A 15,030-nucleotide genomic window follows, 5' to 3' on the forward strand; every position below is an offset into this window, starting at 1 on the left:
GTGGCGCCGCTTCCATGTTGTAGAGTTGCCCGGAGCAGAGCCACGCTTCCATGCAAGCTGTATGGATAAATGTTGCTATTTTGACCAGGATCTCAAAAGCCACTCTAGAAATTAGGTTTGTGCACTTACTGTAAGAGAGTAGGTGCTCCAAGCGTTTTACGGATTGAACTCCTCGCTGCTGTCACAAACAGAACCCTTCACTGTTAGAAATACAGTCGCTGCTTTACAACCAAGGCACTGCCAACAGCCACGTTGCCGCGCTAATTAAGTGGACGCATAAACCGGCACCGGACTACCCTTGTTTCAACCACACCTTAGAGCTCCTCTCGTCCTGCCTTACCCAGCAGGGCTCCAGCAGAGCCAGGTGTAGGTCTGGTCTCACTTTCTTGTTGCTAACAATGCCATAGTTTAATTCAGCGCTTCCTGGCAGGGTATCTCCAAGTGTTCACACAAATGATGTTCAGCTTTTATATAGTCAGTCACAAGGTGAAAGGACTGGCACCCCCCTCACCCAGGTTCACCCACAAAAGGTTTACACTCACAAAAGTGCGATCCCATCCGCCTTGAAATCCCACACTACCTCTGAAATGAAATTTTCTTCCAAAACGAGGACCCAATTGCTAGAAGTCAACAGCAGCATATCAGATATCAAGTTAGTTAGGACCTTCAATTTATTCAACCACAAAACCAGAGCAGGTAAATTCTACGCAGCGTCTATGGGAGAACACGTACAATAAAAACATTTCAGCCGAGCTGAGGTTTTTGTTTAGCACTCTTTACTTTTCTCGGCCGCTCTTTGCGCAAGGACACACGTAACAACAATGTCGGGACTTTGCACCGTTAGACCTCTCCAACTGAATCCTGGTTCTTTTTCCCTTCTGCCAGCACCATCTGCTTCTACAGCGTAAACAGCAACTGTAGGCAGGTTAAACACAAGGCCACGTTTTAAACGAGACTCCCCATTCTATACTGCTGAAACTGAGCACAAAGGAGCTTCACCTACGTTTTCCACTATTTTTTAAACCCAAGTGTTCATAAAGCCAGCATTGACTCGGAAAATGTCGCTACTAAGAACAGATATTATTTCATCGTGATTGTGCTACTCCCCTCAGCCTGTTTATAATGCAGTCAAGAGAGTCTTTTTTTTTTTCCCCCCATTCAATTCTTCTTCTTACTTTCAAATACAGAATAAAAGTGAAATGAGTGGAAACCTATGTTTTCCCTGAAGTCATTACAAACAAAACACATGTTTGTTCAATAGAAGACCATGATTTATTGGCAGTTATTTTGAAACACGGATGACTGACTATAATAAAAAGATATTTGTAAAAAATAACAGGAAAACAAACCAAAACTCATCTTTAAATGCATCACTTGAAGGCATTGATTAAGGGGACACCATGTGCCGGCAGCTCCTGGTGTAACTGACGGAACAACATGGCACATTTGTTCCTTTCCTGGGTCTTGCCTAGGGTGTGGAACAGCCGGGCTTGGAAGTAGAGAACATCTCTGAGCTGCTCTTTGCAGTCCACTTTGGCAAAGTAAGTCTTGGCTTCATTTAGATTCAAGATAGCAGATTCCAAAGCTGTGGAAAAAAAGGGGGACAGTCATATTTAAGATAATATCACAACAACTCCAAGCAACACAGCTCAATTCTAAGGAGCCCAATTATAAATTCCTCAGCTTCTCAAAACAATCTGTGTCTTAGCAACATGGTCTTTCAGCTAGTTTCTGTTAGTCAGCCTTTGCTGCAAAATATGGGTGTGAAAGTATGCAGATAAACAAGATGCCATTATAAACACTGCATCGGTTGAATAACTAATTCCAAATTAATTCTGCTATCCGATAACTAAGCAACACACTCTGCTGTATCATTTAAACTTTTTTTAACAGTGATCGTGTAGCGAGACGCCAGCACATACACTGGTTTGCACTTCTCAACTTCTGAGCACAGTTTCAGTGAGAATTACTCTTCACACTACCTTCAGTCTTCTTTTGTGCAGTGTAGGAAGCTGCAGAAGCCACCTGACATTTGGCCACCAAGAACATGGCACAGCCTTTGTCCAGGACAGCTCCGTGGGCCAAGACAGGTTCTATTGCCATATGCAGAATATTCAGGGCTTGCTCTGGAATGCCAAGGATCAGCTGAAAGAGAAATACTTGCTGGTCTAATACCAGAATCCACTGGTAAGAGCAGCTTCTTCAGAGAAGACCAACGTAAGTCACATCTGTTTCTAGTAATGCAACGCACTACAGACAAGGATGTTAATTTTTTCCCCACAATCTTCTTTTTAATCAAAACTTACTAGTAGAAATGAGCTGCCATCTGAAATGATTAGGCATGGTTTCTCCACTGCAGTCAGTGCTGACAACCACGTCTCTGCCAGCTCAGAATAAAGAATATAACCGAACTCCATTACAAGCATTATTTTTAATTCAAACACATGCCAAACTGTGCTACTAGAAAGCCAAAATACTAGCATAAAAAATAACAACTGAAGAAATCAAGGCAGGGCCTATTTATGCTCGCCTGCTTAATTATATGCAATAACTATGCGTCCTAGTCATACACACGAAACTCAACTTTTTTTAACTTCCTCAACAGATTTTACATTTAGAATATACTTCTTCAGAATCAATAATTTAATTCCAACAAGGCTATGCTCTTAAATCTCACAGAGGTAAAAACAGTTATCCGAATCCCCAGAAAAAAATGCTGCCCTACAACCCTGTGAAAACACAGGTCAGACATACCTGGGAGAAAGCCAAGTTCAGCACAGTTTCAGAAGCCAAGTACTGCAGGCTGTATTCTCGAGAGAGGGCCAGAGCCTGCAGCAGGACAGGCAACGCTATGGTATGACATGAAGATCTCCAGTAGAGCTCTGCTATTGACAGCAGTACACTAACCAAAACAGGCGGAAAGAATTACAAGCTTTTTTTTTTTCTTTTGATGAAAAACGTCCACTTGTTTCCCAAGCAATTATTCCATCCATAATGGTATTGATTTTATTATGAATTACATTACTGTGTATACAATGAACTTAAACTACACCCTTAAGAGGAGATGCCACCAGCATACAAAAGATTAAATAATACTAACTACTCTGAAGGTTAGCACAAAGGTTCAACTACACACATACATTTCTATTTCCTATTTATTTTGGATTCTTCTTCCATAAGTTTTCACAGAACTTTAAAATAAGTTTACTACCTTTTAGTTTACATATTAAAAATGACTAGGTTTCAATTCCACAATATTTAGAGGATTCCTCCTTACCATGATTAATAAATGAAATTATTTTGTAATCTTCAAATCTGAAGGCTAGTGAAGTCTGAACACAGACAAATCGAAATGGCTGATTTTAATCATTGCAAAGTGGCTTTAACACTCTGAAAATGAAACATTCTTACCTAATCACCATCTCGGTGTTCTTGATTTTCTGGCAGTGGATCAATAATTTCTGCAAAAGTTTGTGTGCCTCTGACATTTGATTTTGGGCTTTCAATACAATGGCTTTTCTGCCGTGGTAGAAAGGAAACATCACCGATCGTATTTTTATATTCTGCTCCTCAGAACACAGTAAAATAGGTCTCTATTTTGTGACCTCTGTTTCTTGTAACTGCAGAACGGCATTCTGACAAAGCGTACGCATGCTATACACACCGGCAGGGGGAAAGAACAGATACCTCTGATTCCAGCTGGACAACTCACAGGCAGAAAGGAACAAACTCGTAAAACAGCTTTAGATAGAAAACAGGGATTGCCAAAAACAAAGGCCAAACAGGCAGCAGAAGTGGGAGGACATGCAGGCTAGAAAGCACAAGTAATTAGTTGTAAGAAAAACAGCTATGAGGTAAAGTCGTTAAAATTGGCTTGAGCTAACAAGGATATGGAGCTACAGAGAAAGAGCGAGAACAGGGAAATAAGAAACAAATACACAGCAGTAGGGGAGGTGTACAAACACCCTGAACCCAGACACCAAGTAGAATATTTAAAGACCAGGGAAATCACAAACAGTCCAATTCCAGAAGGACAAGCATCAGGTCCCACAGCTTGAATACTGATCTTCCAGCCTACTGGCACTGGCTATGTTTTTAGGTGTTTTGCCTCATTGAAAATCAACAAGAAATTGCTTTTAACAGTAAGTTGTTCTTCGTAATCACTAAACAACAAGTTTTAACCCTACCTATTTCTAACATGTCATTCTTATTTAGAAACAAGAACCCATCAAGGTGAGACAAAGATCTTATTGTTCTATTTTGTAGATGTAGAAACCAGGACACAAACAAAACACAAACAAAAGTACAGACTAGGCCCGAGATCCCTAACTATTTGACATAAATTTCTGCCTTGTGCTTAGGTTTCAGTACAGTTACCATGTCAGATTTTGAAGAAGTATTTTGTGTTTTCACAACAGATCTGCAGCTCTAGAATAACACCAAGTTCAGCAGTGCTATTCCCGTTCTTAAAATGTCCAGAGAAACAACGAGAAATTATTATTGCAGGACATACTCTAATGGAATAAGCGCTACAAGTTAGACAACATGACCATAATTAGTTCTGGAAAGGGAAGAACATGTAAGCAAACATGACTGCCAGCAATCATTTTGCTAAATTTTTCATTATCCTCACAGGACAAACCTGCAAGTGTATGCAGATTAATGACTTCTTACCTGTATACGCCTTCAATGCTATTAAGTGCTGTGATCCCTGCTACAAGAGAATCTGCTATATGATATCTGCCATCATTCATGGCTCTCTCAAATTGTATTTTCTGATCAAACAGCATCCAAAGCTAAACAAAGAACAGCCAGGAACAAGTTTTAGAAGTTGTGCCTGCTCATTTTCTAATCCCAAGTTAGAACTTTTTATTTTCCCCTGAGGATATTCATATCTAAACACAACTAACTCCACTGTCCAATCACCAAATTTACTAAATTAGCGTCCTCAATGGAAATGCTTAGATCTGGATTAATGTTTCAATACCAAAGCTCACCTATTTGACTGCATTTTAAGTAAAAAAGCTCTTTTAAATCATTAGTAATGCTTTGAAACAGCAGACTCATCCTGTAGCAAGAAGAGAAGGACCAAAGTACATTTAATGGAAACTTGAACACTTCAATGTAAATACTACCTTAAAGACTGACGTGTTAATGTGCTTCCCAGAGTCACACAAAACCAGGTCTATTCTCTCGGTTATTTCTGGATTGTAATATATCAAAATAAGAAGCACTAATTAAGCAGAACTTTGAAGCTCCAAATCAATGCAGAGCATCTGATTCCTATATGTGCTCATGAAGGAGATGTATATTCCTCTGTCAATGACCTTTCTATTCAGTTTTTTCTTAGGAGGCTATGGCGAGGTAAATGTCTCACCAGTCTTAAAACTACAGAGGCGTATTTTTCATGCTTTTGTAGACAAGTTTATGCCGCACAGCTTCCTGTGAGGCCACGAGCCAAGTGGAATTAGCAAACATTTAGCCCAAAGCATACAGAGGAAAACTCAGATGCAATGGAATTCAGATCCTACTGTATAATAGTTACATAATTTACAGGCTAAATTATAAATATTCTACCTGTGCATGCTGGCTATTGGCAGGGAATCTTTCCTTTAGGTGTTTTAATATTTCAGAAGCAGCTGCAAAGTACCCCTGTAACACAGAAACAGCACTCTGATTAACGTACACTGAGCCAAGGACCGCTCCCCCCTTGATTTCAACACAACCTTCATGGAAAGAACTTGCCAAGCAAAAACGCTGTACTTTCTTCGCCCCCAATGCAGACATTAAAAGGCAGAACAAAACACAAGTCAAGTCTCGCACTCTCCATCAATAACACCCACACATCCTCTCACCCAAATGACATTTTGTGCAACTAGCCATAAAACTCACCTGCTCTGCATGTAGCTCAGCCAGGTGACACAATACTACAGCAAAGGACTCTGTGTTATTCTGTTGAACGCCCACGTTCACAGCCTCCAGACTGTTCATGCTCAGCAGTGTTTGGGCTTGTTGAAGTGCCATGGTGCTTGTGCAAGAGAAACATCTTTTAGCTTTCAAGCAACAAACAACAACCATTTTTAATCTATGGTCTCGTTATGACAACAGTCTGCATTTTCTGGTAAGCCAGGGGCCTGGGAGAGCATGAAAACTTGTAAAACAATCGCTATCCAGGAACTCTGGACTATGCAGGCACATCAAGTACTACACACGGAAAGCTGCACACAGTCTAAGAACAGAGATGCTGAAAACGAGGGCACAGGAACAACTTATGATCTATTTGCCACTACTAAATGGAAACTCAATCTCTTCTCCAGTATGAGTTTTAAAGGATCACAAGAGAATGGAAATAATTGCACTCAGCCTGTACTGACTCACAGTCTGATTGCTTTATTTGAGTGCACTGGAGAGACACAGTCACTTGTTACACCTATATAAATAACTCAAAATGCATTATGTGCTAACAAGTACAGTGAGCTAACCCAAGAGTTCAAAAGAAACAAAATATCTGCGGCCATATAATCTCCAAATGGCAGTCTTCTGTGCTATACTAATATCAATAAGCTCTGACAAGCTGTGTTTCCAGTGCAACAGATCAGAATCTTTTAAAGCATCCATTAGTTTGTTGGCAGCCTTTCCTGCAAAAGCTCTTTGCTGAACCAAGGACTGTATTCCCAGGGAAGCAAGGTACTGGGAAGAAGAAAAAAAAAATACCAACAGCATTGAAAGAAAACAGAGTACACTACGCTTGCAAATTACACTAGAGCAAGGGTTCTAAACCAAAGAAAAAAATCCCAAAGAACAAGACACGATGTTATTCAGCACAGACAAAGGAACACTGCTCCAGGCATTTCTTTAAATACCCACTTATGCACACCCACACATATGTGAATGCCGTTTTGTTAGATGTGAAAGGTAATTTCCACTCCCCCACACAGAAGTCTTAAAGAGGATGACAGGACTTGTACCTGGATTTCTCCAATGATGAAACAGCTGTGAAAACACAGAGCCATCCCTCCCCTTCCCCACCAAGCTGCCATGTCTGCTCTCGTCTCCCAACATCACCAGTTTAGTTCTTTTTAGAACAATTCTCTTAACAAAGAGATTGCAGATCTTGGGGAAGACAGAACTAAACATTAACAGCCAACAGATTCAGGGCACAAAACTATCAAATGGGAGGGCTGCCTTGCAAGATTTCACAGCTGGGACAGAGCTGTACAAGTAAACGTGTTCAAAGCCCTGCCAGAGGCATCAGCACTGAGTTTCAGGGAAGGCGGAGGCACAAGAACCTCGTGGATTGTGCTACGGGCCTAAGGCCGAAACAGTGTGTGAGGCCAGGCCAGTACTCACAGAGAGCTTTTCTGCCAGAAAGAGAAACAAGTTAGAAGGAAAAACAGCGAGCCTTGCAATAATGCACTGGCATTAAGGCAACTGAACTCTGTGTTGTTAATACGAAGAGTAAAAATAATAGAAACAGCTAGATTTTAGAGAGTTAAAATAGATTTGTTTAAATTCCATTACATATTTTGAACAGATCAGCCACAAAACCCAAACCCCTATCATGCATGCTTCCCTCACCACATGTGTTTGTCCTAGAATAAAGTTAAGGATAAATGAAACGGACTTACTGGCAAACCAAAATGTAAAGATTTGTTTACAGAGTGCTCCAGCAGAACACAGCTATCAAATATCTTCTGCTCCAAGATGTACAACCAGCTCTAGCAAGGAAAAAAAAAATTTAAAATCTCATTGCAAATAGCTAATGGCTGCAGCACTTTTAACTTCTCTTACTTTTTGCACCGAACACACAAAAACTCACTGGAAATACAAATCACTCTTCAGAATTAATATGATACCAAGGGAACTTCTATTAAATGTTGCACAGCAAAATATATCAGAAGTGCAGCTAGGCTGGGACACTGGCTTGACAGTAGTCAATGCTGGGCATTCAGAATAATGCACAGAAACCCCATTATACAGTTAACCGTGGAAAGCAGTATCTCAGGAGTTTGGTGCCATTGATGCCAGTTCACTATACCAACAATGTTAATTACAGAACAAAATACAAAGAAATCTAAATCTTTCCTTCGTCCTTTTGGTTTGGTCAAAAGACGGCTGATTACTCTTTGAGAATCAAACAGACAGTAAGGAGGAAGTTTATGAAACACTTTGTCTCTTTAAAACACACAAGACTAAACTTCGAGCTGAGTTCTGAGATCTTCGTACTCTGGGATCACAACTCCTGTTTAAGAAAGTAATCCTGAGTTGCCACAAAACCATCCCATGATCTCCCTACAGTTCGTTGCTCTGGGTGATCCAGCTGCTGGAAGCAACATCACCCCACTGCTGGTCAGTTGTATTTAAATTACTGATGCGCTTGATGAGATACTACTGTAAGAGTAGTTCTGCAACAGTTCACTGAGCAAAGGCTCGGATAACAGAGACACAGGTGACTTAACCTCCATTTCAACACAGCTATCTTACCAGGCAGTGCTGCAAGCAAACGTGGTCATTAGACTCCTGTGCAATTCGGATGGCTTCCTGAAGGGCAAGTTCAGCCTGCTGGCTATCAGCAAACAAAAAGGGAGAACATATTAGTATTCCCACAGTGCTTAAAATACAGCACTACGATACAGAGGAATATTGATCTAAATTATGCATATCACACTCAGAAGGTAACTCTGATTTAATAGGCTGCTGAGAAAGCCTGTATTTTCCTCCTAGCACTTCAGCAATATATTCTAGTCTTGAGCATAATAAGCAAGATGACATCTGCAAGACACTACAAAAATGCAACCATAACCCCTAAGTGGGCTTTCAAACCCTGTACTTGCCAACGTGCCAAGTTATTGTTTGAACAGGGGCAATGTTAAGTATCTGCCTGTGTAGAAAATGCTGTTGTTCTCAATATTGCAGATGTCCTTCCCTTCTCCAGTCCTTTTACATGATGCATCCAGGCAGCAGCCAATAAACGCAAACCATATATGGAGATGGGTAAGCCAGCTTTATCAATAAAATAACACATACCCCTATGGCATTTTAAAATTAAAAAAGCTCGGATGGCTTTTTTTTTTTAAATTTACTTCTTTTTCCAGGTCATCAGCTCTGTGTTGGTTTGAATGTTAACAGAAAACCAACCACACTTTCTTGAGAATATAGCTGAAAATAGGCATTCGTGTCCACTGACCTTTCTGAGGTCATGGAAACGTAGCAATTGAGAACTTAAATACCTAGGAAACCATTGCAACCAACACAGATGAATGTCAACTCTTACCCTGCTGTAGATGGCTCAGTTATTATGGAAACCAAATAAATGTCAAAACAAAAAACAAACCAAAACAAATCAAGATTCCAAGAAAATTCCAACCCAACCCAACTATAGCTGTTATCAAATTAAAGAAAGTCCCTTCTTTTCCTGAACAGATTTACAGAATGAAAAAAAGTCTATCTATCAGCACTTATGAGATGCAACAAGATGAATTTTAGTTGTGCGGTACAATATATTAACTTACTAATGGCCAAACCGACAGTGCAGCGCAGCTAGATTCAGAGCAGCGTATCTCAAACTCCGACCGTAACCTTCATCCCCATTGCTTTTGCTTTCTGCTCCAGTGAGAATTAAACGGTCAAAATAATGAAGGAGGCTGTGTGTTGAACTGAAGACATCTTGCACTCTGAGACTATTTAAGTAGCTTAAATAATGCTAAAAATTGAAGGAAAATCAGTTTTAACGATACAGAACTATTGAAACAAAGTTTTTGTTTATAATTACTATGTATCATCTTACTGAGAAAGATTGCCTAGTAAGTGCAACCATGAAATACCACATGGCCAGGGAAATGTTTGATCAGAAGTTGCAGTGATACTGATACTACAGGTGCAGAATTTCTGTAAATCTTGGAGAAAATTGGTTGTTTTCCCTAACAGGATCTTCTAAATGCTGTCCCATAGGCCAAGATCTGGCCGTCAGAATTATCCCACCCAGTCGGAGACCTCTACATGAGTAGAATCCCCGTATTTACGCACTAAGCGAGAACAGGAATGGAGGCATGACTCCCACTGTGTCTGCACCCAGGAAGATACTCAGAAGCATAAGCACCGCTTCCAAATGCCATGCAGATAGAAAGGAGGTGCTCAAACTATGTATTTTCTTCTTGGCATTGAGGCCAGGGCAGGACAACCCTTTATGTCAGATGAACAGAACACTGGAGAGGACTTCCGGAGTTGTGAAGTCCAGGTCCTGCTATGGCAGCCCTTTCAAGGATGCGTCTCCAAATGGGGGCAAGGAAAATCCTGTCTGCCTCCGCTCAGGGCTACTGGGATGAAGAGTTAGAAAGTAAGGCAGGAAAGAGTTGACTGGGAACTCATGGAACTTGCTTGAGAATGAGTTGTCGAGGGACAAGGCAATTGCTTGCAGCACAGGTCTGGAAACAACCCTCAATGGGAGTTGTCTATTGCTTTCAGCGTAAATTGCTATTAAGCACGAAGTGAACATCAGCAAGCAAAAATTAAATGATATTGCACTGAATGCTTATTTTTAAACTATGGGAGTGTGAAGCCTGAGATTTCTTAGGAAAAAGTGTGTAAAAAGAGATAAATTGTAGATTTAGTTTGACAAGAACGCACCCACATAGTCCCACCAAAATCAAGAGGATTGTATCTGTGCATAAAGCTAGACGTGTGGTGAAGTACTGAGCTTAATTAAGGTTTCTGTACTTTCAGGAGTTTCAGTCTGAATTACTAAACATTTACATGCAACTCGCTCATGTTTTTATCATCTGCTTATATTTCAATATAGAATAAATTAAACTCAAATAATCCCATCCTAGAGATAAGAAATCCCTTTACAACCATTTTGGATGAATAAAAAGATACTTACTGCTTCAGCAAAGTCTGGATTAAATTTTAACAAGTTGTTCAATTCCTTTTGTAAAGATGCTGGAGTAAGAGCCTTTGTTTCATCATTCTTTAACAAAGAAGCCTAGAATAAAAAATGAAAAGTAAAAGTAAAATAAATAACACAATCCGGAGGGTTACAAATGTGTTTTGATACATGCTTGTCAGTTTGTTATCTGCTTGGAGAGAACATTAAAGAAGATTTTGTAACAGCTCTGATAACTATGACGCTGAAACATCAGTAGCAGTTTTATTCTATACTATATTATGGCATTCACTTCCCAGAGATCAGAGAGGCCAAGTAAAATAAAAGCTTATGCACAGGACTGTTTAAAAGTACTTAGAGAATTCTGTTCCAGTTTCTCTTTGAAGAACTAATACAATGGATCACTCACTGGACTTACATGCATCTTGTCACAAAAAAAATTCAGGAAACTAAATAAAAGTAAATCCACAGTTTGCTTTGGCAAGTAGATCAATTAATAAAAAATTACAACAATCTAGTTACTAGAATAAGCATTACTGAATACTGAATAATAAAAAGACTTCAAATTTCAGAACCCTCCTAAACTTCCTGATTCCTGCATAATACACTAAATAGGATGAAAAAAAACCCAAACAACAAAACTTATAGACAACAGTAACAGATACTCTGCATAAATCACACCAGCTAAAAACCACAGTATAACAGAATGTCACTGCAGTTAAAAAACACACCTTGCACCAGATCACTGCAGGCTGTCTTGTCTTCTCATTGAACCCCATTTCTAACTCTAATCATGGATAAGGGGTCCCCTCTTCCGCATGTACGCATTTATGGAGGTTGAAGTGCCAGCCAGTGAAGCTAGATCACAGGGGTCTGTGTGCTTGTGGGGCCAGCACCTGGCACGGGGACCACAGGTCATAGAAGCCTGTGTGTCTGTGGTGCCAGCAACAGGAGCAAGTGAGCGTATTCGTGTCAGTGGGTGACCACTGGTAAGCACCTAGCTGGACTAGGCAGAAAGCAGGATAAGCAGCTTGAGAGTCAAGTATTGAAACAGCCACAAGACTGGGCCAGATACGTTTCTCTGAACCAGACAACTGGAGGAAGTCCAGGCCAACCAGGAGGTCCCAAGGCAACTGATGGACAGACTGGGGGGGCTTTGGGTCAACTGAGAGATGCGTTTGTTATGTGTGTCATATTCTTCTGCTGGAGGCAACTGGAAACAAGAGAATCCAGGGGCCAGTTACTTGATAAACTGAGCGTATAAGTCCAGTTACTGGTGGAATCAAGAGCAAGCAAGCGCACGTAAGACTGTACACGTGTATATATTTCACACTAAAGGACCTTCATCTTCATCAGCCAGAGAGAGAAACAGGATAGGAGACAGCATGCTCAGCCTCAACACTGGTTGCATCGGGGGTCATGGAACTGCAGGAACCTTGGCACGATCAGGCTACCAGATTCAATAACCCCTAACAGTAAAGAACCTAATGGGACTGAAAAGTTACTTTGAACTTTTACATGATGTTTCATACATATTTTATTATACGTTTGGGTTTTTTTTAGCCAGCTATTATAAGCATGCAGAGCATTTACTGACATTTGTGCCCATGTGTATTTCTGCTCCATTTCATATTTACCAGCTGGAATAATCAACAAAACTGCACATTTCGCAGACATCAAATCTGAGGTGAGTAGTCAGAATGGAAGTGACCCTCTCAGAATAAAATATCATCATATGGTGAGCATGCCTAGATAAAACACTTTTAGCCCAAGTGCTCATACTGAGCAACTACATGCAAGATATCAACAAATCTTTAACAGATCTAAGAAAACATCACGTCTGACACTGTGGATAAAACTGAAGGTGAAATTCATGTTATGGATCATTTACTCAACTTTATTCAGAATTAACATACCTGCTGAGAAAGAAAATACTCTGCTTGTTTCTGGGAAAGAGGCCCACTGCAAGATATATCTTCTTCCCTGGTAAGGAGGACTCTGGTTAGAAGCAATGGCAATGAAATAGAAGATACGGAAATACATTTTATCAGATACTCCACATTTTTGCTTTATAAAGTTTTATGAGACATTATAGCTCAAAGCATGAAACTAAAAGGAGAAAACTTAATAAAGAATAAAATCTGTTACATCAAAGTTAGCAACCCAAATGATTTCACACAGTTTAGTTGTAATCTTCCACCTGCAGAGACCGCAGTCAATATAAATGTTACCCTAAACACATGTGAAAACCCAAAGAAAAACAGCAGATAAAAGACTTGGGTTTGACATAGTCAAATTACTTTGCTCTATTTTTCCTTTCTTCTGCAGACAGTCACAATGAAATGAACTGGCATCTTGGCCACACACATCCCTCCAGAAAACAGCTGTTCTGCAAGAGCGGACAGAAGTTTATTCCACGGAAAGACAGCAGCTACGGCATACAGCCAGACTCCAAAAGCTGTTAACTGACTCATGCTGTAGCATAGCATGCACAAGCACAAGTTTATGTAAAGACAGTTTAGAAAGTACATTTTAAATATGTGGATACACAAAATGCTTTTAGGATTATTCTTACAGTGTAGCACCTCTTTGGCAGGTGAAAAGTCTCAATATTTGCTTCTCATATTTGATGTAAATAGATGCGAGTTCTTTTATTTGGAGAAGGGCGAAAAGAGAAACCAAAACCATTAAGCTTAGCTTTTTCTTTGTAAGCAATCTTTCCTTATTAGAAGCAAAAGCGACCTCTCCAACAGCTTTAGCACATCACACATCAGCACAGCCAGAGAATTTATTCAGCAGTGGGCTGTACAGAAGGAAATTGTGGGCAGCATCTGGCCTTTAGCCTGCGATTCCCCCAGCGAACATGAGAAGGGGGTACTGCCATCTCCTACAAGACACTGAGCAGAGCTGTTGCCATTTCCAGTGTTACCACACGGTGCCCCCCCAGCTCTGCCGGTGCGTGTGAGGGTTTACAAAACCCGCAAGGTGACAGCACACCGCATCTCAGTATTGCGGCTGAAGTCCGTAGGAACAGGACACGCACAGGGCCTAGATGAGGATTCGTGGAGTGTGGAAGGTTTAACAGGAGCAGCATCTTGAGCTGGACACACTCTGATGTGTACAGAAGTAATCTGAAATACTGCTAATTCTCTCAGGAAGTGGGAAAGACTTTAATATTAATATATCACCTTAAGGGTACATCAAGTTCTTCGTTCTCCATTTTCCCTTCCAGTTCCTCTGTATTTGTCAGTTCCATCTCACTCTCATCAATTCCATTTTTTTTCTCATCACTTTGAAAGTACTGCTGAAGTGCAGTGTAAAGTTTATAGACCTGACTAAAAGAAAGCTTATTGTATGCCAAGATCATATGGCGCAGAAACAGACCTGCAAAGGAAAACATCTGTCATGACAACTGTCTGTAAGGTTGCTGATTCAGAGAGGAAACTAGAAATCATAACAACCAGAAGCTTATATTGCACTATCTAATTTCACTTAAGTGTCTCATCTCAACCTACCAATTGATAAAACTCAATTTTACAGGGTGTAAATCTGGTATTAATTTAGTGGCAAATCTCACAGACTCTCTGATCACAGAAAAATTGTTAAGATCGGTAAGAACTGCACAATAGGCAAAATTATTGGTTAATATGAAACATCTGAGCATGAGAAAAATCATATTGTACAATCTTTACACCTCCCCAAAAATTAAAACAAAGTTGTATCCCCAGTGAATTACATCAATGATAGATATCATATCAAATAGAGCTTATGGATAACAATTAGTTACCTACTACACTTGTTTTATGAACTTCTGGCTCTGTTCCTGTAAATGAATCGGAAAGGTCATCAAAAAATTGTTCCATATCTTTCAGTTCTCCTTCTGCCATAAGTTTTAACCTAAACAGGGAAAGAAAACCACATTTTTTTTAGGGTATTAATAAACTGTATCAAATAAAATATTCTTCTATTTCAAGTATAGATCAGTAAACACAAACAGAACCAAGTGGTAGCTAAGTCATTAGGCCCAGAAGGTTTTTATACTCATGAGCCAAATCAAAACATATTAAATATTAGTAATAAGTCAAATAATAATCAGGTTTGGGGGTTTTTTTCTTCTCAAACAGTTATTTTATTGAAGAGAACAATTA

General features: G+C 39.9%; 1 protein-coding gene across 2 annotated transcripts; it reads right to left on the reverse strand.

Moving 5' to 3' along the window:
- Nucleotides 1–1,249: 1,249 nt before the first annotated feature.
- On the reverse strand, nucleotides 1,250–14,772 carry ANAPC5 (anaphase promoting complex subunit 5). Of its 2 annotated transcripts, none has more exons than XM_009701003.1 (15): nucleotides 14,670–14,772; nucleotides 14,071–14,266; nucleotides 12,799–12,865; nucleotides 10,880–10,981; nucleotides 9,513–9,703; nucleotides 8,485–8,566; nucleotides 7,629–7,718; nucleotides 6,512–6,690; nucleotides 5,893–6,031; nucleotides 5,578–5,652; nucleotides 4,675–4,796; nucleotides 3,412–3,519; nucleotides 2,755–2,902; nucleotides 1,983–2,145; nucleotides 1,250–1,585 (listed from the first exon to the last, which is right to left on the reverse strand). In XM_009701003.1, exons 1-15 carry the CDS (start codon nucleotides 14,767–14,769, stop codon nucleotides 1,371–1,373), a joined length of 1,977 nt encoding a protein of 658 aa, XP_009699305.1. In that variant the 5' UTR covers nucleotides 14,770–14,772; the 3' UTR covers nucleotides 1,250–1,370. The 2 variants fall into 2 exon arrangements, with proteins under 2 accessions (XP_009699305.1, XP_009699304.1); XM_009701002.1 differs by having other exon boundaries at nucleotides 6,512–6,654; nucleotides 14,670–14,769.
- Nucleotides 14,773–15,030: the final 258 nt, after the last annotated feature.

Source organism: Cariama cristata, unplaced genomic scaffold (assembly GCF_000690535.1).
Source record: "Cariama cristata isolate BGI_N322 unplaced genomic scaffold, ASM69053v1 scaffold39085, whole genome shotgun sequence".
NCBI lineage: Eukaryota > Metazoa > Chordata > Aves > Cariamiformes > Cariamidae > Cariama > Cariama cristata.

Excerpts from the sequence above, each read along its gene's own strand:
- ANAPC5 (XM_009701003.1), bottom strand. The coding sequence starts at position 14,769 with ATGGCAGAAGGAGAACTGAAAGATATGGAACAATTTTTTGATGACCTT. Across the intron at positions 12,866-14,070 it reads GAACTTGATGTACCCTTAAG|GGAAGAAGATATATCTTGCA; the intron begins GTGATATATTAA and ends CCTCCTTACCAG. Across the intron at positions 1,586-1,982 it reads TGCACAAAAGAAGACTGAAG|CTTTGGAATCTGCTATCTTG; the intron begins GTAGTGTGAAGA and ends TTTTTTCCACAG.